General features: G+C 56.3%; 2 protein-coding genes across 5 annotated transcripts in view; one reads left to right on the forward strand and one right to left on the reverse strand.

Annotated features, from left to right (window-relative positions):
- ZFAND3 (zinc finger AN1-type containing 3) overlaps positions 1 to 3,196 on the forward strand; it is a 331,244-nt gene extending 328,048 nt beyond the window's left edge. The window contains exon 6 of the mRNA XM_045843915.1: positions 846 to 3,196. Coding sequence (XP_045699871.1) covers positions 846 to 1,000 — 155 coding nt within the window. The 3' untranslated portion in view covers positions 1,001 to 3,196. The remainder of the gene's footprint in view (positions 1 to 845) is intronic.
- Positions 3,197 to 15,853: 12,657 nt separating this feature from the next.
- The window catches only part of BTBD9 (BTB domain containing 9), a 454,104-nt gene continuing 447,550 nt past the window's right edge, over positions 15,854 to 22,407 (reverse strand). For all 4 annotated transcript variants that reach the window (XM_045843294.1, XM_045843293.1, XM_045843295.1 and 1 more), the window contains exon 11: positions 15,854 to 19,321. In XM_045843294.1, coding sequence (XP_045699250.1) covers positions 19,124 to 19,321 — 198 coding nt within the window. In that variant the 3' untranslated portion in view covers positions 15,854 to 19,123. The remainder of the gene's footprint in view (positions 19,322 to 22,407) is intronic.

The following is a 22,407-nucleotide window of genomic DNA, read 5'->3' on the forward strand; positions in this document are numbered from 1 at the left end:
CCCTTGGTTTTTCTCTGTGGCTGGAGAGGACCAGCCCTGCAGCCTCCTCCACTTCTGGGAAGGTAGGGCAAGTGGGAAGGTCTGAGTGTAGGGATTCAACCTCCTACCTGCTTAGTGCAGTTAGAAGCATCAGCCTCCTTTGAGATGACAATTAGAGCTCAGCACTTCTGATTTTCCTCTATTTGTAATACCTTTTCCAGCACTTGACACAATCCATTTTCCTTTGAGAACCCCCACTCACTTTGTAGGTTGTGGTTTGATCACTCGCATGCTGCCACACCTCCCGGCGCCCCTGCCCCAGCCCTAGCTGTGCTGGAAGTAATGTGTAATTTAAGCCTAAGCCATAATCACTTGTACCGCTCCCCCTCTTCCTCCTAGAAATGGTGGTGTCCTGGGGTGGACATTCCAGTATGCCAAGCCAGGGAAATGCTGAGCTGGCAGCTCTGTGCTCTCTCATCTACTTGGTGGCTGGGAGGGAAGGAGCTCCGTGCCCGCTCTTTCCTAGGGAAAGGGGTATGTCTCTCAGCAGCAGCCTCCTTTGGGGTTCTGCCTTCACAATCCATCCAGGTGGGAGCAGAATTAAATGCATAGTCAGCCTCCAGAGCCGCTGCCCTTGGCAGGGAGGGGTCTTGTCCCTAGGATGTCCTGAGGACATCACACTGACTGGAGGAGCTGTGAAGTGTGGAGGTGCAGGCCCTCTTGTTAGGGGCGGGCACTGCTGTAATAAACTCTCCAGCGGCAGCGGCAGCCCCATCCACTCACCGAGGTGCCCCCCAATCCTTCTGGGCTGTGGGCGTTTGGAAGCCTCCCTAACCCTGTTCTCTCTGCTGCCTCTGCTCCTACAGGTTACGTGTTCTGTATGTTGCATCGCCTCCCCGAGCAGCATGACTGTACGTTTGACCACATGGGCCGTGGCCGAGAGGAAGCCATCATGAAAATGGTGAAACTGGACCGGAAAGTGGGGCGCTCCTGCCAGCGCATCGGGGAGGGGTGCTCCTGAAGGCCGGGCACGGCCGCCACATGACGCTGTTCTTAGTTCACTAATGTTAGCCTTATTTAGGACAGAGTCAGCCAGACACCTTGTACTGGGCACGCGTCAGACCACAGCCAGTCCGTTTCCTTTCTTTAGCCAGCCATCCTGGTACTGTAGTTTAGGGGTTGACGGTGGTTGAAATTGATTTCTGGCTGGTTCTAAGGTGCCTGCTAGCCATTGTATAAAATTAAAACATGAAGAATATTTTTTGTTTGAGCATGGCTAGTGGATTTAAAACAACACATACCTGTCACTGCTGGAGTCAGACTTATAAAAAAGCCTTAAGCGGAAAGTGTTCCAGATGGAGACTCTGAGTTAATAGAGGAGTAGAAGCTGATGTTAAAGTTCCCACAACGCACATGGCTCTGCCGGAAACTCTGGTTAATGTCCGGCCTTTCACCTCTCCCCTTACCTTTAGCCCCGGGAGCCAGGATGCCGGATGGCCACGCGTGCCTTGTCCACAGGAGGCTGCTGAGATTGGCTACGTGGCTTGGCAGGGTGGTGGCCTCGCTCTCCCACAGAGTTGGAAACGGGGGTGGGAGAGCAGGTTCTTATGAAAATCTTACGAATTTTTTTACCCGACTTGCTATGAAAAAACTCATCACATGAGAAGAGAAACAATAACCTCACTTTGAAAATTAGCTCCACTCAAGACTAGTCCATGCACGAGAACCACCTTTCTACACAGGACCCCGTGGTCAGGGAAAGCAACCAGGGAGGGACACTCCCTGACCTCGCTGGCTCTGGTTTGCCACTTGCCAAGTACAGGGGTCTGGCAATGGATCAAATAAGGCTAATTGCAGCACAGCAGCTGTGGCTGGGCTCCACAGACTGGCCTCTGCAGCTAGATTTCTATATTGGGAGTTTTTAAAAAGACATTTCACAGCCAACAGGAATCACTAGAAATGCTGGGGAGCACCTGGGAAGCTGTGTCCACAGAGTGACTCGGCCCCTTCCAGCAGGAGCCTGCTGCGCCCCCCGGGGGCCAAGGGGAGGATGGCCTCGCCTCTCCAGCCTGTGCAGCCCTGTAGTCCAAGGACAGCCTGTCCACATCCACCACACAGCAGGTTTAGTAGGGGAGGCAGCATCTGCCACAGGACGGCGGGTGTGATCCGTCTAGGACCGTGGGTGGTGGCTGTGGCCCACCTCCAAGAGAGCTTGCTGCAGAGGGTGGCCGGGGGCACATTTCTCAGCCTGTGGCACTTTGCCTAGGCAGAGAGGAGCGCAGTAGCTCAGGCCAGGTAGGGAAGGGAGGAGATGGGCCTGTTTGCCCATGTTAGGAAAGAATTACGCATCAGGTGGGGGGAGGTAAGTAGACAGGATGAGCCAAGCAGGGGTGAGTGGCCCAGCGCCCCTGTCTGGTCCAGGGCGGTGACAGTCGGAGGCTCCTGCAGAGGCAGTTCAAATCTGCCTACCCACAGGCCACTGGAAGGGTTTAACCCAGCAACTTGCCCTTTTATACTGCAACACGCATTTCAACTCTGTCTGCAAATTAATACCTGCAACTGCAAATGTTTTTGATCCAAAATACTGAAAGAGAAAATCATGCTCTTCCCAACCTTCTCTTCCCCCACTCCCACCCCCACCCCCACCAGAGTGGAATCCGCTACAAAATCTCCAGCCTTAATTCTTGCTTCAGGACCCAGACCGGTGTCTTGCTCTAGGGCAACCCAGGGCAGAGGGCCAGGTCTGCCCACGTTTACCACTGTTTGTCAAGCCACGGCCCTCCGGACAGTCCATGGCCACCCTCAGTGAGGCGGGCCACCTAGGCCCCTGCCAAGCTCTGATTCCGAAGAGGCCACCCCTGAGCCCTCCGCCCTCCTCAGGCCCCACCTGCTGCTGCTTGGAGGCAGCGATGGGGAGCAGGCTCTGGGGAGCCGGCCCTCGGGCTCGCTGCCCACATTCACTTCCTGATGGTAGAGCTGGCGGGGAGGGGCTCGTTCCCCTGCAGTATCTGTTCTGTGAAGTTTCTTAAATGTAAGGAAGCTTAAATTCCGTATCTTTAAAAGAGAAAATCTTATTTAACCCTTTTGTGTTCTAGATTTACTTACACACATAGCCTAGAGCTCAGTTTTAGTTTTAACATTGTGAAAATATTAAAAGAATCTTGTAACTTTATTCTTTTTTCTCCTGCTGAAAAAAAATTAAACCAATCATATAAAAGCTTGGATTGCTCTGTTTCGCCCATTCTCCTAAGTGCTACTGGGATAACCAGAACGACAATACAGGGCTCCCCATCCTCAGCTTTGAAGAGATGGGGCTCCCGTGTGCCGAGCCCCTCTGGTTGTCCCGTGAGCCCGGGGAGCGTCCGGGCTGATCAGCCACTGCCCTGCTCCGCGCAGCAGTTCTGCCTCGGGAGGCCTGGGGCCTGCGCTCTGCTGTCAGCGGGGGTTCCGTGTCTGGGATGTGGGGGCGGGGAGAGGTGCGCACCGACCCTGGGCTCCCCGGGTTTGTGTGGGTTGTGGGGGAGGGGGTAGCACTTCTGTGACCTAAACCCCAGCCAGGGAAGGACCCAGAGAAGGAGGTCTCCCTGAAGGGAGGATCAGAATGAGGTGTTGGCGCTGTGAACTCTCCAGTGTAGAACAGCGGTATTTAACCTTCTTCACCTCGCGGCACACGTAGACTAATTACTAAAATTCTGTGTCACACCAAAAATTTATTTTTTGCTAATCTGACAAAAAAAAGCATAGGTGTCATTTTGATCCATTCACACTGGATGGCTATTGTGTTGGCTGTTGTCATTTTTTAATTTGACAGTCTAAGGGAAAAGAGGTCAGTGCCCCTGACCGACACCCAGGTATTGCATAGGTGCTGCATGTTTTAGAAATTATTCTGGCACGTTGGTTGAAAATTGCCGGTGTAGAGGATACACTTAATATATTGAAGATGTTTAAAAACATCTGGCGGGACGTGACAAAGGAGTGGCAGCCATCCCCACCACCTTGAAGGCAGAAATGTTGGCCACACGGTTGTCACGACGGCGATGAAGAGCCCCCGGAGGAGATCAGAGGTGCGGGGTGGAGGTGAGCAGGGTGGCAGAGAGCGCAGGGCTATGCTGGCCTCGAGACACGCCAGGCCTGGCGAGAGAGAGTGGCACTAGCTCTCCCCCGGCCACCCGCCTCCACCCAGCTTTGGGAAGAAAAGGGGCCCGTCTGGTCGGGCAGCAGGAACAGGCAGCCCCGGGCTGGAGGTCGGAGTGGGACGCGGCAGTAACAGCAATAGAAACACTCCAGAAAAGTTGCATGGGCCTCAGAAAATTTACCTTCTTTGCAGCCATTCTCAGACCTTTCCGGGGGAGGGCTCTGACAAAGAGAAGTCACCAGAGAAGGGGGGGACGCACGGGAGAGTGCAGCAGGCACCCCCCAGGCCCGCAGCGCTGTGAGAGGCTCTGAGTCTGAGAGTGTTGGCACTTGATCTACGCTTCTGTCGTGGGGTTTGGTTATGAGTCTTAGATACAAAATTACACAAAACAAAAAGACAATTGATTGCAAAAGAAAAAAAGAGGAAAAGGAACCATAGACCCTGCATGACTTAGCTGTGAATAATACCAAATACAAATAATGTGAACATGTAAATAACGGTGAGTGCTGCTTTGGTGGGAACCAGTGCCAGGACTCTGTTAGGAGGCTGGGAGCCTGCGCCTGTGTTTGTGAGGAGTGAGAGAGGTCACATTCCCTTCGTCCGTGGCAGGAAGTCAACAGTGTCTAAAATTTAGAAGTGTAAGTGTACTAGAAAAATCTAAAAGTCCACTCGTTTGCTTTGGAGCAGGGGATGGAAGTGAAGTCAGCTTTATGTTTACTGCCATGACTGTGCATGTGTATAATGTTGATTTTAAAAACTCAAACACAGAAGGGACAGCCCTTCCAAGGTGTGGGAATGCCGAGCTCAGAAACCGGCGTGCCCTGGCGCTCCCCGAAGGGGGGCACACCCAGGTCCCCACCACGCGAGCGGAAGGTTGGCTTCCTGGTCAGAGATGTTTCGGAAGATGCAGGCGGCGGGTGCAGCTGCTTGCACGGCATGAGACCCGTGTTGATCTCAGACCTTTTTTTTAATCAGCACAGCTTGGGACAAGTTGCCCCAGTTCATCGAGCACCTTCTGTGTTTCTTGAGGAAAAACTTCGGCCAGTCTGGAGGTTCCAGCAGGTGCGGGCCTCTGGGCTGCATGCACCCTGACAGCAACCCGAAACCCAAACACCTGTGGGGTTGCTGGCCAATTTCTAGAACTCCACCTTCCCCCCCAGTCCTGCTCCCTGGGTTTGTACATCGGGGTGTTTCTGATCAATCACTGGAGGGAGTTGGAGGTGGGCCACCGTGGGCTCCAGGGCTGGCTCCTGCCTTGGAGACGCTGCTCCCACTGCCCCGCTCACAGAGCCCGGGCAGGCTTCAGCAAAAGGCCTGCAAAATAAAACTGACAGGCCCCCTCAGCTTGTGCAGGAGTGGTCTGGCTGGGAAGGGGCTGACACACAGCCACTGGGGCTCAAGGGGGGTCTCACACATTGGGCTGGTTAAGCTGTTGGTGAATGAGGTGCTCCCCAGACTGTGGTCACAGCGATGGTGATAAAACACCTGGTTGGGTTCGTGGACTTAGGAGGCAGGCTGGGCAGGTGGCTCCCAGCATCCCCTGCTCTTCCCTTCTCCTGGCAGTGGGATGAGCCTGAGCTTTGGGGGGAATGTGGACTTGGGGGGGCAGGGCTGTGGAAGGCTTTGGGAGCAGGAGGGCCACGCTGTCAGATGTGAGAATTTACCAACCCCTTGGGGCGGGGGCTTGGGAGTCCACCAGGCCACATGCGGAGCGGGGGAGGGGGAGGGGGAGGGGGTGAGGCCCCGGACCAGGAGGAGAGGGATCTGACGCAGGCGACACGGTGCCCGGGAGGAAAGGGGCAGCGATGAGGACACAGGCCTGAAAGAGGGACACTCCTGGTCCGTGCCTTTCGGGCCCATCCAGCAGAGCCCTGGCTTGGTGCCCTCACTCAGCACCTGCTTAGCACTGTTCCAGGTTCTGGGAGTACAGTGGTGACCAAAATCACTTGGGGGAACAGGGAGCAAAAGAAGGGAAGTGCAAAGACTATTCCAAGGGGGTGTGTGTCTGACGAAGCAAGGCAGCTAGTTAGCAGGGTCGGCGTGATTTTGTCGGAGATGGGGGCCATCCAGAGCTTGAGCTGTGCAGGGCCGGGTCTGACCTGGGTTTTAGGGAGAATAGCAGGAAGGGAGCAAGGGAGGAAGTGGGAGGCCGCCACTTGATAACCCAGGTGACAGGTGGTGGGGTCGTGGACCTCAGGAGGAGGGTAGACGTGAGAGAGAAGAGAGGTGAGCGACTCCATGGTTTAGGCTTGAGCCCCTGGTAAGATGGAGATGTCATTACTCAGGACTCTGGCGGGAGTGCAGTTAGGGGTTGGGTGGGAACAGACCACGCTGGGGTGCAGACCAGGCATCCAGGTGGAAATGTGGAGGAGACACCTGGGTACGCAGCTCTCGAACTCAGGGACCCTGGCTGGAGATGTGCATTTCTGAGTCACCAGGACACAGTTTGCACTTAGAGTCCCCAGCCTGGCTGAGGTGACTGGGGGAGGGAGGGGCTCAAGCTGTGCCAGGGACATGCCAGTGTTACAAGGTCCAGGGAGACAGGGGGGAACCTGCAGAGGAGACCAGGAAGAAGCTGCCAGCAAGGAAGGAGACCGAGGGCGTGGAGTCCTGCCGAGTTTCCAGGAGAAGGGCTGGCGGTCGCCCGTGGAGGTGCTGCTCGGGGACTCGGCATCTGGGGACTGGCCTCTCGGCAGCAGCACTGGGACGCCTGGCTACAGGACCTTTCTTGACCAGGGGTTTTGCTGTAAAAGCAGCAGAGAAACTGGCAGTAGTGCAGCAGGTGTGGGAACAAGAGAGCTTGTTTTCAAATAGAGGAGAAGTTAGTGTTTTACACCAAATGACCCAGCAGAGAGGGAGACACAGGCTATGCAGGAGGGTGGGGACAAGTGCCTGAGCCAGGGCGTGGTGCACAGGGGCGGGCGGGCAGGAGGCCGAGGCGGCAGGAGCTGGTGGAAGTTTTCTGTTGTTCCCTCGGGGAGGCACAGGGGCCTGTGAGGCTGGAGACGGGGGTGTGCAAGGTTCGATGGGTGCTGCGGGGGATTCACAGTGAAATGGCGTTTAGCCGGGGCCCTTCCTCACCCCTGCAGAGGGCCTTGGCAGTGGGTTCCCGTGTTCCCAAGGTTTTATAAGGTTTGCAGGAGCGGGGTACTTCAACTGCAGTTGGTTGAAACTGGTCCCTTGTTCCATTCCCACTTCCACGCATCACACTTCCTCTTCTTTTGGGAGGTGCTGAGGCCACGGGGGTATTTTGGGGATTTGGCCGAGGGGTAGTCGAGTTGGGGAGACAGTTTGGAATTAGCGGGATATTTAGTGTGATGTGCAGTCACCTCCACGTCTAGTTGGGTCACTGATGGTCATCCTGGGGTAGGGACAGCTTCCAGGGTGGCTCCAGCCGCCCAGTGTGCCTTCACTCTTTGACTGGAAAGTGCAAGGCCAAGGTTGTTGCAACCCGAACACGTCCTGCAGAACCTTGCCCAGGGAGTGGGTGAGTTGCGTGTGGCAGTGGGGAGACAAGTCTTGAAATGTATGGTGCCCGAAGCTAGTCTGTGGGGAATTCTTCGGTCGCCGGGTGTGTGAACTCGGAAGAGGAGGACGCGGTTCTCATTCACCCTCTGAAACAGAGGTTTGCCCCGCGGTGCAGTGGGTGCCGGACTCCGTTCAGCAAAGAGGACGAGAGACCAGCGGTTCTCGATGTGTTCCGGAATCTCACAGCTCATGCGTGAAAGAAACTTCCTAATGGTTTCCCCAACAGGTCTAAAAACTCGTATCTGTGCCACTGAATTGTGACGATGAAAGAAACTTTTCTCAAGTACCGATAATTCAAAGCAAGTTCCGATCAGCCATGCGGAGGAAAGATTGAGGACTCTTTCTACTCTTACGTGAGATTGTGGAGTCATCATCACGTGACAGGGTGACCGAGGGGACCTGCCGGCAGCGTGGGGCCCAAAGACTCCAGAGGAGCCACGGGGGCACCGCTGTGGCTCCCTGTGTGGGGATTTGTCAGCTTTTAAAAATGTGTAGTGTGTTGTGATTTCTCATTCTTCGTATTGAACCTAACTTTGTAGTCATTTTTTATTTTCCTTAAAGGGGGTGCTGTCAAAATGTGTAAACTTCAGGCCCCATAAAATCTGGGGCAGTTGAGGAGGACGTAAAATGGTCATTTAGGCTCACAGTGCTGCTCAGAGGGGTCCCTGGGTCCCCTCGTGTCCCGGGCTGGGAGGAGGAGCTGGGCTCAGGGTGGGCCCCTGCGTAGCTGTGCCTCTGCGCCCGCTCCAGCGGCTCCAGGGCCTCAGAGGCAGCGGGCGCCGGCTCACGTCTAGCATGAGCGCCACCTCGAGCCACAAACTGGCCTTGCGAGTAGCACTGGACTAAGGGAGTAGATGAGAAATGCTTTGGAGGTGTCATGATTTTAAAACATGTCCCTAAATTCCTTGACACTCCTCCCTTGAAAAAGTGGAGCCCCTCCTGAGTGTGGCCCGGCCGTGTGGGGACTTGCTTCCGGCAGCAGGCGTGTGGCAGAGTGCTGCTTCCTGACTGGGCAGGGTCCGAGGGTCTCCTGCGCGCAGGGCTGACCGGCGAGGAGTCTGACTAGGCACCCGCACGAGGAGGAGGACGGTGGCCACTGGACAGTGGAAAAGAGCAGGTGCTGGGAAGCCTGTGGCGACTGGGGCGGCGGGGGTGGGGGCACTGTTGTTGGGAGTGTGAAATGGGGTGGCCACTGCAGGGAATGGTCTGGCGGCCCCTCAAAAAGTCAAGCAGAATTACTGCCTCATCCAGCAGTTCCGCTCCGGGTTACACATCCCCCCAAAAGGGAAAGTGGGAACTCATGCTGTGCACACGTTGGCAGCAGCTCTAGTCACAACAGGCAAAAAGTGGGAACAGCTCAGGTGTCCTCAGAGGGATAGAGAAGACGTAGGACATGCGTGCAGTTCAGCCTCAAAGCAGCGCTGACATGAGACAACTGGGTGAGTCTCAAAAACGTGCTAAGTGAAAGAAGCCAGACACAAAAGGCCACATGCTGTGGAATCCCATGTACATGGAGCGTGCAGAACAGGCAAATGCACACAGAAGACAGACAGCGGGCGCCCCAAACCCGCGGGGTTGCGGGGAGAGGAGACTGACTGGACTGACTCCCTAAAGAGGAGGGTGTTTGCTTCAGAGGTGGTGGCAATGTCCTGGACCAGGACGCCCTTTGTACAGCGTTGTAAAGGTACTCAATCCCATGGAATTGTTCGCTTAAAATGGAGGATTTTACATTATGCGTATCTCAACTCAGTTTTTAAAAAACCTTGTCCACCCCGAAGCTGCCGCGCTGGGAGCCCACAAGGAGCGCTCGCACGAGAAACAAGTCCCAGAGCCGGCAGTCTGCGGCCTCGGGTGCTGCCGCGTGCTCACTGGTGTTGATCGAGGTGGGTCCTTCCCTTTCGCCAAAAGGCACACCCAGCCAGGGTCTGTCACGCCAACACCCAAGCCCCAGCACCCCCATCAGGTTCGCCTGCTGCTCGGGGTTCGCCCGCCCTGAAGGGACCACCCCTGGGGGGGAGGTGTTCGCGGGTGGTGGCTCCAGATGCTCTGGAGGAGCTCCTGCTCGGGGTCCTGCGTGGCATGATGCCAGCAGATCACCAAGAAGCTAGCATTCACCACACACCCACGTCGTGCCAGGCACTGTCCCCGCAGCCTTTCACATCCTGTCCTAGTTCGTCTTCAGAGCCTGCGGAGTATTAACCATCAGCTCCATTTGACAGATAAGGAAACTGAGGCCCAGAGTTGCTGGCCTTGCAGCCCACACGTCTGCCCGAGCCTTGCGGCTGCTCTGCAGGCCCTGGGAGAGCCCTGAGCTGGCGGGGAGGGGTGGGGCGGGCGGGCCCGCACGTCTCCCAGCAGAGCGAGTGGAGCTGCTTTGCAGAGACGCCAGCGGCAAATTGCTCTTGTGCGTCTGAAGAGACCTGTGTCCTCCCGTTTGTGTTCTGCATGTGTCTAACCAAGCTTGCCATGCTTACCTTTCGCCAGTTCCAGCGTTTCTGACACCCCCTCCTTACTTCCTCTTCTGTATTTATTCCTTAAAATACATACTGTTTTGGTCATTGCTTGTGATTTGGAGGGAGGGGAGGCAACAACGTCTGCTCTTTGTGCCTCGTTCTCACACGTTCAATTGCTGTAGAGACGGCCAGTTGCCTTCCAAACTAGCCGCCTATTGAGACTTTGATCTTTAAAATGTAAATAGGTGAAACAAATAGAATATCCTGGAAGTTCTGTGGTCCCAGGTAGGTGGAGGGACAGTGGGGTGTTTAGCCACTTCAGAAGAGTTTCTCCCTCCAAGTCCTGGGTAAGCACCTCCCGGGCACAGATGCTGCAAAGTCCATGCTGGTCGTTGGTGGGAAGGTCTCACCGATGAGGGACCACTGACTCTGAGGGGCAGGCACAGGCCGTCCTTACAGCCTGGCTCTGACCCCCAGCAAAATGAGAGGGCAGTATGTGAGGAGTGTGGACACTGGAGAAATGAAAGTGGGAGTCCCAGGTACCTACCCGTGAGCACACAGCCAGTCTCAGGGGTTGTCCCAAAGGCGATCAATTCAGAAAACCAGATTCCACCAGAATTAGATGCTCTCTAAACCCCCAGTCAGTCCTTAGCCCCCACCTTGAGTCCTCAGCCCATGCGACACAGTGCTCTGCCCTCCCTCTGGGCTGTCCCCGCAGGGCCTAGGCCCAGGCGCTCTGTTCCCCCTTCTCATCGCCCCGGGCTCTACCCGCAGGCGCACCGGGGCTCAGCCTGGGACCTGTCTCCTTCCTGCTTGGTGATCTCTTCCAGGCTCTGCAAGCACTGGTGACCCCAGATCTCCCCCTACGCACCCCAGACGTCTGGGCTCAGTTCTCAACTGCTTTCGTGTCTAGTTCCGCACCTTCCACAGGCTGGGTGCATTGTCAGAACCAGACGCCCTGGGGCACTTGAGAATGCAGCCAGAGCCGCAACCTGTAGGGACAGGTGTGCAGGTGACTCTTACTCGTCACAGAGGCTGAGTCCTGCTGCTCTGGAAGTCATCTCCAACTTGCAGGAGGAGAAACACACTGCCTGCCAGGGCGCCGACAGCATTTCCCACACCACCTTCAGGCAAAAAACCAAACCAGCTCACACCCGGAGCTAAACCGAAATCAACAGGGCCATCCTGACTCGGCCTGGTTCCCATATAACAAAATCTTGACTCTTTCCCACAAGCAGAGACCCCCTGTGTTAAGGCACTTTTATCCCTAGCTTTTTGCTCAGCCGATGTACAAAGATAAGTCGTGACCTTTTGAGCTTTCCCATCACAGATGGGCTAGTGTGAACTTGACCACCTTGTAAAGTTTGTGCTGTTTTCCTTAAATACTTCTTGGGCCTGTGTTTGGTGAGCTGGTCGCTCTGAGGTCCGGCTGCCTTGTCTTCCCTGTGACAAACCCGGCAGGGTATGTCAGGCACTGACCCACCCTGGGCCGACCTCTTGCACCCCAGCTCCCCTTGGAGTCCACAAACCCTGTGGACCCTGCCCACCCACAGCCCCCCTCACCTCTGTGGCTCACTCAGTCCAGGCGGCCACCACCTCTCCCTCATTGCCGTAACAACCCCTTCCGCTCTCGGCTGCTCCTCATTCCCTTCTTCCTATGGGAATTCTCTGCAGCCGGAGTCAGATCACAGCCAGCTCCTCCGAACCTCTCCCTGGCTCCCAGCGCACGCAGAGAGGGGCCTAGAGCACCCTCCGTGCTCCAGGGCCCCCAGCCACCGGCCAGTGCAGCTCGCCCCTCTCCCACCCCCTGCCCAGCACGGGCTCCCGTTCCCTCCTGGAAAGATCTCGGGGGCCTCAGCCTTGGTCCTTTCCTCTCAGGGCTTTGCCCAGCTGTCACCTCCGGGAAGCTTCTCTGGACCTCCGGCTGGTACTCGCACTTCTGCGGCTAGTCCTCACCTGCGCGAGAGCACACAGGGCGTGGGCTGCAGGCACATTCACTCGGCTGCTTGCCTCCTCCCTCTGGAACGTAAGGGCCTTGAAGGCAGGATCCCCGGGGTCCCCCACTTAGAAACTGGCCTAACCACCCACTGTGCTAAATGACAAGCTGGTGGTGGTGGCAGCAGCCTGAGGGGACAGGACCCGGGGAGGGAGTAGCGGTGCTCTCTGCATTTGCTGTCGTCTCATTCAACACTTAGGTCAACACGTTGGTGAAATGTTGTCAGTTCCTGATGATCAGAGCTTGGAGGGGAGACACGTGAAGGCGACTAAAGCAAGTTTCGAAATGGCTTCGCTTGACAGTAGGCTCCACTGTGAGGCTACAACCACCAGGTAGAAGTTAACCAGAGAAACGTCAAGTCTTGGGTTTAGGTCCAGAAGGAAAGCTATATCCAATGGTAACACACACCTGCTGACTCGGGCTGTTTTAAGGGACCTGCTCAGCAGGAGCCAAGTGCTCTCTCGGGTTCTGTGCTGAGCCGCGGTCGCTGTGCAGCGTCGGGCAGCTGCGGGCACCACGTCGTGCTGGGGCCTCAGGTAAAGGAGAGTCTGAGTCGGAGAGAGAGCCGCAGCCTGGTTCCCATGTGCTGGTCACATAGAAGAAGAAAATCATGGCAGCTGGGGTGGAGCTCAGAGCAGGAGAAATGACAAGGGATGTGGACCTGGTTCAACGTGATAGAATTTTCTTCCCATCAAAAAATGCCATTGAGGCGGCCACCCCAGGGTGGTGAGCGGGTGACGGGGCCTCCAGCGCACAGGGGCCTCTCTGAGAAGGCAGTGAGTGCGCCCAGCTGTGGTCCCAGCGGAAGGCACGCGCCTCTTTCTGTCTCAGAGCAAGTCAGCCCCCGCGCCTCGCTGTCCGCGTGGGGGCATCTGGCCCACGCCCAGGGCTGTATGGGGACTGAGGGTGACCGTGCTGGCTTGGGTGCGGGCTCCCTGTCCACAGGAGGGGAGGCGGAGCAAGGGGCCGACAACGCACGGCTACCTGGGACCTGGGTGGCCAGTGGCCGTTGGAGGGGACTGGGGCAGACGGGCTGTGGAGGGAAGGACGGCGCGGATTTCGGTGGAGCAGGAGGTCGTCACTTTATTTTCAAGAGGACCCACACCAGTGGTCCTACAGGCGTGAACTTAGGGGTGGTTTTGAACACATGCCGTTTGCGTGTTTGCTCACTCAGGTTGTTCCACGCAATGAAGAAGCCACAGCCTGCCCTCAGATTCGTCTACATTCCAAACACAACCCTTTGTGCTGCTTTAGGATTTCGGACAGATCTCTCAGGTGCGTCCATCACAGGTGGCTCAGAGGAGCCGTTCCCAGACCAGGCCCAGACTGTCCCCCCACCGCCTGCCGCCTTTCAGGCTCCGAGACCCCAAAGGCAGAGGATGTCATGTTCTCTGGTAAATTCAGGATATACACAGGTGTGACAAGAGTAGCACGTGGGCCCGTGTCGCCCTGAGGTGTTCCTGTCATCCCTTCTCCCCACCCCAGTCGAGAGGCTGAGCCTCAGACCTCATGCTCCTGACTCTTCTGGTGCTGGGGTGCTAGGAGGGGGTGTGGCCTTGGGACCGCAGTGTTTTGGGGGCGGGGGGCAGCAGCGGTGAGCAGTGCTCCTGGCTGCTACTCAGGTCACCTGTGGAGGGAGGAGCTCTGACAGTCAGAGCTGCCCTCTGGGGGAGAGGCTGGGAAAGGCCGCCCCTGGTCATCCAGCTCTGTGTCCTCCGTCCATCCTCTTCTCGGATCTCACTGGCAGTGCCCTGTCCCATCGATGTGGGGCTGCTAAATGGGGGCCAGGAAGACCTCATTGCCTGGGGCCACTTTGCAAGGGTGCCCCACCCCCACCCTGCACACACCATCAGGCCCAGGTGCAAGGAGATATGGACGGGCAGTGAACCCGAGAAACTGGAGCCACAAGCAGCCACGGGAAGGACCAGCCTGACCCCTGCACCCAGGGCCAAACACTGTGGCCACACTTCCCAGGGCAGACATGGCGACCTTGGACAGGCTGGTCCTGTCCACCCCAACACTGCTCAGGAGTGCCCAGCCCATGGGACTCACGTGGCAGGAGAAGGCTATTTGGTGGTAGACGGACAGCCGGTAATCATCAGCGTCACCTGTGCACCCAAAGTGTCCCAGGAAATGCATGGCCCAGGGCTCAGACCCCTACCCTGAAGGCCTCTCAGACCTGCCACCCATCCCTGCCCACACCTTCTTCTCCGGGTGGCACTGTCTGCTCCCACCGGGGCCCAGAGTCTCGCTTCCCGGCTTTCTGCGTGCTGGCCCCCCAGGGCAGCGTTCCGTAGCTGTCCCAGCCACCGCCACGCAGCAGACGAGGGGAGAGACAGGTGCAGGCCGCCTCCTCCTCACCTCCCCAGCTCAGGGCTATAAATACTCAGGATACAAATGGTAAATGCTCAAGACATTTATCACAAATTACAGGTGGATGATTGTGAGTCTTTAGGCTGTGCGGCCTCTGAGGGAGTATTGCAGTTCTTAAAAAAGAAAGAGACTGAGCCAGTGCGGTGGGAGGCCCCCTGGCTCGTTGGGAAGAGGCTGCCCAGCTCAGGGCGTCAGCCACAGACGAAGTGGACGGCCAGGCCCAGGGCAAGGGTGACTCGGAGCCAGACAAGGGGGAGGGCACCCTTGCCCCTTTTGCTAGGGTGGAACATTATTCCATCAGCATTATTTCTTTAATAATTTTTCAGATGAGTAATTTAAAAATTCCAGTTCTATTCTAACAAGTGTATATTGTGGGGGACTTGTCAGGGCCCCGTGTGCCTCTCCCACGCCCCATTGGAGGCAGGTCCCTGGCCCCGTCCATCCGGCACACAGTCCTGCCCGGGGCGCGGGGTGTCTGGGCTCCCCATCGGCCAATCCGATGGAAACCAGGATGATCCCACACCCTCTCCTCCGGTGCCCTGCAGGGGCCCGATGGGGCACATAGGAGGCCAGTCCACCTTCCAGCCAATCCCTTCTCGCCACCTTTCCCAAAGGTGACATTCTGTCATACCTCCAGGGCTTCAGACTCCCGTCCAGTAACTGGGCGTGATGGGTCAGCCTCGAGGAGAAACAAAGCCTGAGGACTGCCCTGCACGCTAAGTCATTCCCTTCCTCGTTTCCAGAAACTCCTGAACAAACACCAGGCACCAGGAGGACTTCTAATTTAATATTATAATAATAAAAACCACGGGGGCACAGAACCGTGAACTGCATTTTAAATTCCCAGGGCCGCTAATGAGCACAGAACTCCTGCTGGTGCTGCTGTCAGGACAAGCACCGGAATCGATGGCCGCAGCCGCAAAAGCAAATAGAGCCCGGCCCAGCCTGTTGCAGCCACGGCCACGGGCAGTCACCAGGCCGCAGGCCGCCTCTGCCACGTGGAGGAACACGCCCCCACCCCACATGCACACACACACGGCATGGTGACGCCGAAAACACCACAAAGCAAACACTAATGAAGAAAAACTCCTGGAAGGAAACAAATTTAATTTTCCTTTTACCCTTTGACACCTTTCTATTCTGTCCAAAGGGAGGTTCTTAATTGAAGTCCGCGTGGGGAACTATCCCTCTTTATCACCAAGTGGCTTGGCACACAGGATGCTCTGCTTTTTATCACAGATTATACCTTCTTTTTCCCCTGCGCCTCTGGAAAGGATAAGCGATTACAATTTTGTTATCTTCTAAATTAAAGAAAAGGTGAGGTTGGCTGGGTTGGAGCCGTCTGCACGGCAGTTGAACAATTGGGGCGACAGCATAACTACTGAGCAATTCTTTGCACAATTCAAACGCTTTTTATTTTTTTGCCGAAGAACCAGTCTAACAAACATATCCCACTGTTGCTGAAAATAATTTCTTTTCCCAATTCTTCTAGGAATAAAACACTTTAATGTATTTGTCATTAAATAAGATTTAAAAAGTGACAATTTAAAGAGCACAGGCTCATGGTTTTAAAATCAGAACAAAAACAGTAAAAGGACTGATAACACGGGAAAACAAGTGTGCGCGCGGACCGCTGTGTGTGACACTAGTGCGCTGGTCCCAGGTCGGCAGCCTGGACGACTTCCGGGACCCCTGCCGGCCTCACTCCGCACACGCCCCGCCCAGCACAGAAGCCCCGCTCAGCACGCTCAGCGCAGGGGCCCCAACTGGCCCTCCAAGGAGCTGCCAGAAGGTGATTTTGATAGCTTTCCCCAAAAGCCCTAATGAAGTTTGCTTTTTGTACCTAAAACACAAGCAAGCAAACAAACAAAAATGTGATGTGAAATGAAGGGTGGGAGTTCTGGCAGCAATCTGTTTCTTGATCTGGGTGGCGGTTACAAAGCTGTTGCTTTAGTTTGTGACTGACAAGCATCACAATCAAGGGCCAGAGGTCACAAGCACCTCCCTGCCCATCTCTGCTTAGGGTGCAGCCTCACCTGACCTTTCCTCAAACCGCACACCACCCAGGCCGTGTCCTCACGGAGGAAAGGGAGCCACACCTCACCGCTGGGCGGAGGACTCCAAGGGCGTCTGGGAATCCTTCCAGCTGAGTGCCAGCCCATCTTATCACCCGCAGCCCCAGTTAGCTGCCTTGGTCTCTTCAGGTTTTCAGGCCATTTTGGTCCAGCTGGCTGCAGGGGAGAAGTCCTCCACAGGCTCAGCCAGGGCTCTGGAGAACACCAGTCGTCTGGGGACTTTCCATGGTTCCCCACTCATCCTTCACGCCCTGAACATCCAGGCCTCGGTCTAGGCCTGTCTGCTGTGACCAGCTTGAGTGGGGTCTCCAGTCCCAACCAGCAGGCCCTGGCCCAGCCGTTCCACAGAAAGAGCCCCTCCTGCTCCCCAGATCAGAAGGGGAGGCAGCGCAGGATTTGCTGAGCTCCGTCAGTGGGGGCCTGGGGTCCAGGGCAGCTCCCATGAAGGCAAGGCCTCCAGACAGGCCAGGGGGGCAGCAGGAGGCAGGCTGGTGGTGGCTTTGGGGAAGGTCAAAGTGGAACCTTGGTACAGAGCGCCTCTCTGTACCATGTTGTCAGACTCAGTTTCCCCTTCCTTCCTTTTATCCGATAACGCAAGCACCTGAAGTGCTGGAGGGGAGGGCGGGGGAGACAAACTGTTCTCTCAAGACATACCTAGGGCAGAGATCAGGAAGGGCAAACTGCAGAGGAAATTCTCAGGAGATGGGGAGGAGGGGCCTGGTGGGAAGGACACTGATGTGGGTCCAGTGCTGAGGCTTCTGATGCAGTCTGTTCCCCTCGGGCGAGAAGCTGAGCAGCTGGGCGGTATGTGGCACGTGGGCCAGGATGGTGAGGTGTGCTGCACACGCAGCAGAACCGACAGGTCCATCACCTGCCCACCCCACACCCCGGTCCACAGTGTAGCCTCTGAGCCTGGGGCTCTGCTCTGAATGGTGGGCTTCAGAGTTTAAATAGAGAACCTTCAGCAGGTGACCCTTTGAAAGCATTTGCATTACACCCTTGCTCTGACTTCCCTGCCTGCCCAGCCAATGCACGGCTGGAAGGAGTGCTGAGCGGACAGGATTCTCCAGCTAACAGGCAGCCTGGGGCTGGATGCCGGCAGAGGGTGGCCTATAGCGGGTGGCACTGCCACTGGCTGTAGGAGCCTCCCTCCCCTTTCCAAATGCCCAGCACCCTCAGGAGTCCATCCCACACAAGGGCAGGTGGGTGGAGACCAGAGAGTGAGAGGGCAGGGAGACTGTAGCCCCGGGGCTTGCCCTCGCCTGCACTCACTCCGGAGACTGGCTTCTGGTGAGTCCCGCATTTGAGGCTACCCTGCTATTCCATCCGTCACTCAGAACTCAGTTACGTGAGGAGAGAAGTTAGTTGTCCCATTGCTCTTTGTATCCCCACAATCAACGTGTCCTTATGACACCAGAAATGACCCCTCTGAGCAGGTCACAGGGTGTGGAGCTAACAGCCAGCCACCAAGGGAGGACCTGCAGAATCACAAACACCTAACACTGAGCAGAATCTGATAGAATTACAAAGGAGAACAGGGATGGAGACGGTCAGGCGGCGGCGTTTCAGTGAGGATCAGGAGCAGAGCGTCTCAGAGCTGCGTTTTCTTCAATCCCAGGTCGAGTACTTTGGGGGGGGGGGGGGAACATGGCCACCAGCGGACCCTGCACGCAGGCAGAGGCCAGGGTTGTGTCCCTGACACCGCGGCTGCCCTCCCTGCCCGGGGCCAAATGGGCGATTTGAGGACAAGTCCAGCCCAACTGGAAGTTGGTGCAGATTTATACACACAGACTTGTGAACATTAAATTAGCAGATGGCATAATAATGATTTCCTTGTCAACCTCCCGAAGGCTGGATACATTTCAGGAAGGGCAGGTTAATAACCAAGCACTCGAGTGCTGATTAGCTCCAGTGTCCACAGGGGTGTTTGCTCCTTGTGGTTTCATTGAACTTCCTCAAACGAGTTTTCCCGTCAGCCCGGGTGTCCCGGTGAGCTGCACCTGAGCCCCACTCGGGAGCTGGGCACGGGCTCTCGCTGCACCCGGTTCAAAGCCAAGGACTGAAAATCACAGCGTCAAAGGGATTAAACAAGTGATTTGCTGTTTGAGCATTTCAAAAAGATCAGGAACACACGATTCAGCAAATGGAAAGTAACGAAAAGAAATTTAAAAAATCATCTGGTTGCCAGGGCGATGTGGAAACCCATTTCCTAAAAGTACTGAAGGCCCGACCCGCTCTCCTCCACACCAGAGTCACTCGCCATTTCTTACCCCGACACGCCTGTCTGTCGCTTCCTCTGTGCCCTTGCCCGGGTTAGATGAGAGAGGTAGGGTGTTAATGGTGGACTGATGAAGATTGAAGACCCATTTTCTACCCCTGGAGACCAGCCTGATTTGAACAAATTGAGGAGAACAAAGCAGCCCCTTCCTGTCCTTGGGAGCAAACCTGTTCCGCGTCTGTGTTTGCAGCCAGGTCTGCTCCTGTCTGGAAAGGGGGAGGGGCAGCGACAAAGATCCCTGCTCAGGAGGACACCAGTTCCTGCTGCCATCTGGGCCCACCGAGTCACGGCACATCAGTGCCCCCTTTATTGGTGCTGCCGGCTGGACGAGCGAGAGTTGGAGCCTGGGCTGGAGGGCAGCGAGCTGCCACCAGGGGCCTGCAGGGCGCGGGGCTCCGGCTGCTGGCCGGCCGGGCTGCTGTCCCCTGCCCCCAATTCCTCGCTGTTTTCCTCTTTCTGGCTGTTCTGCTGCTCTGGACACTCAAAGTGCACACAGTGAAACACCTGGTGAGAGAAGGCAAAAACCCATGAGTGACAGGCCAGTGTCCCACCCTGGAGCTGCCACCAGTGGGGACACTGTCCTGCCCAGCTCTGGGGGCTGTGTCAGGGAATTAAAGGAAGTCCTTCCCACTGCCCTGTCCCCATGCCGACACCCAGCAGCAGCTGGAAGGTTGTAGACACATTTTAGGATAAAAGTAGGTGGATGGACCGATGGGCTATAAGTTACAGCAGGTCTGGATTCTTGCAAAATGTTCTCACTGGATTCCTCTATTGTTGGTTACTTTTGTCTTGGGAGCTCTTCTTTCTAATTAGTTGGTTAATTCTTGCACTCAGCCGTTGGGTTAAAAGTCAATAGGGCAATGCCGCCTGTGGTGGAGGCTGCACAGCTCTGTGAAGATGCTACCACCACCGACCTGCACACTTTAAGCAGGTGAATGGTATGGTGTGTGGATTACCTCAATAAAGTTGCTACTTAAAAAAAGCCATGGGGGTCTCCCCAAGGGAGAGCCCAGGCTTGTCCAAGGGCACAAATGAGCCCCTCCTGCTCCAACTCCCGCATTCTCAGGAAGCAGCTCTGAGGCACAATTACACGCTGGGGAGGGGAAGTCACTCTGGTTGGCCTGGGTCAACCTGGAACACACGCCCTCGCACGGGGAGGGGGTGGGCAGCCACCAGACGGGGGCCAGAGAGCCTGCCTTCTGTGTGTGCGAGCAAGCGTTTTTGAGCTCCGTGCTTGGTGCCGGGCCAGCCCCTGTGCAGACCGCACCGGCAACCCACGGTGCCCAGCCAGCAGGGGTGAGCCAGGGCCCTGTCCTGGAGAACACACAGCAGGGACGGGGTGGGGTGGAGGGGGTAGTGCGAGTGTGACACGCCTGGCACAAGGTCAGAGGCTCTGCACTGTGAGCTGGCGTGTGCAGGGAGGGGCTGTCAGCGGTGGGCCTCTGGGGACCTGCACCACCCTAGGCACACTGGGAAGGTCCTCTCTCACTGGGGTTCCAGCTGCCACTCGGGTGCGGGCCCTGAGCTCTTTGCAGAGGAAGCCTTGCATCCTCTGCAGTGGTGGTCTTCCGTCTGGGGTGCACACAGATTGCTTTCCAAGGAGCATGCTGGGAGCTTTACGAAAATGAATTTCCAGATCCTCAAATTCTGTATTTTCTAAAACTGCCTGAGAACGTGACTGAATTCACAACGCCCTCCCCACCTCACCGAAGGAAAAGCAGAGCCCTCACCTGCCCTCACCCGGCTGGGCTGGGCTGGGGCGCAGCCCCCCTCCCGGTCCCAGGTCTCGAGGAGGAAGTGGCCTGAGTGAAGTCTTCTGAATTCAGACCTGAAGAGTATTCACAGCTCATATAATTTTTAAAAATATACCCGGAATTTTCCCAAAATTATGAAAACATTTTCAAAATACCCACGGATACCCACAATTTCACATTCACTGTGCCTTGTTCAATGGGCTGGTTAAAATCTATTTTAGCAAATCATGTCATCAAATATTTATTCCTAATAATTACTCCTCATCTTCCATCTTATTTTTTGTATCTCATATTAACAAAATAACTGTATTTAAATTTATGAGATATTTTACTTCTGAACCTTAAAATGTTCCAAGGATTGTGTACAGGTTTTTCCGAAGCTCTTTCAGGAGACACGCAGACGCAACGTTAGAACGCCGTGCCGCGCGCGCACTCCGGAGACCCGCGCTCGTTGAGGTGACGGTCACAGGCAGCGCCTGGGGGGAAGGCGCGGACGTGACAGACGTGTTCCGGGTGCAGGGAGCGACACGTGGGGACACTGGGGAGGAACGGGGTCCCCCCAGAACTGCGCAGCAAACCAGACCACAGGGAGGGGCACTCGGGCTGTGGAGCTGCGAGGGCTTTGGAGCAGGAACCCGGCGTGATCTGCTCGTTTGTGGAGACTGCCGGGGGGCCTGTGCGTCAGCTCCGACTCGAAGAGCTGCGCTGGTGACCTCGTACCTGGATATTTGGGAGGACACTGCCTGGAGGGAGATCAGCTTGGGCCCCTAGGGCTTCTTCAACCAGAGGAGAGAGCTTTGAGCCAGAGACCGCAGAGGCCAAGAGGAGGCGCTAGGGTCCATGAGGCATTTAAAGAGAAGCACAGAGAGACCCAGGCTGCTGGTTAGAGGTGAGGCTTAGAGGACTGGGATCGATCTGAGAGGCCCCAACCCTCAGATCAGGATGGTCTGGCACAGGGACAGCCCCAGCGCACAGCTCACTGGGGACACCGAGGGGTGAGGAGGAGGGGCCTGCAGGACCCCAGCATGAGGCAGAGGTGAAGGTCAGTGAGGGGGCAGCAGGGAGCAGATGAGGCCTCAGCTGGAATGAGATTTTTAAAAGCAGATTTTATTTATTTGTAGAGAGAGGGGAATGGAGGCAGAAAGAGGGGGAGAGGAACATCAATGTGTGGTTGCTTCTCATGGGCCCCTAACCGGGGACCTGGGTTGCAACACAGGCATGTGCCCTGACTCAGAATCGAACCAGTGACCCTGTGGTTTGCAATCCACTGAGCCACACCAGCCAGGGTGATGAGATGTAAGGGTGAGTGAGTTCTAGCTCCTGAGGGTTCCGAGGGCCCAAGAGAGCCTTAAAGAAAATGGTGTGCTGGGCCAGTGATGGGACACGGACCAGGCTGGGGGAGCCACACAGCCACCAGAGACTGGGGCTGTGGGACTGGGGAGAAGACCAGCCCTAGAACCAAAGCTTCCTGAGAAATACCTGGTGGGGCCCAGGCTTCCCACACGGCACTGCGGTACCCTGAGGCTTTCTGCCTTTGAGCCCCTGGCTTCTCCTACACTAGCCAAAGGCCCTGGATAAGTAAGGTGATGGATGTAAAGCTATCACTGAGCTTGCAAACGCTAAGGCTAAACTGTGGAGGAGTGACTGGTTTGGACTGATATGCTTGTGAGGGGGTGGGGGCTGTCCGAGGCCAGTGTGGCCCCATGAAAGGAGGCCACGTGGCAGAGAGGTGTGGACACACTCCGATCCCACGAGGGCGGGACGCACTGCGGCCCGCCTCCCTGGCCACGCAGTGCTCACGGAGAGTGCGATCCTGGTGCTTCCCTGGGGGTGGGG

This window comes from Phyllostomus hastatus, unplaced genomic scaffold (genome assembly GCF_019186645.2).
Source record: "Phyllostomus hastatus isolate PE091 unplaced genomic scaffold, TTU_PhHast_1.1 phas_contig_40, whole genome shotgun sequence".
In the NCBI taxonomy this organism is placed as follows: Eukaryota; Metazoa; Chordata; class Mammalia; order Chiroptera; family Phyllostomidae; genus Phyllostomus; species Phyllostomus hastatus.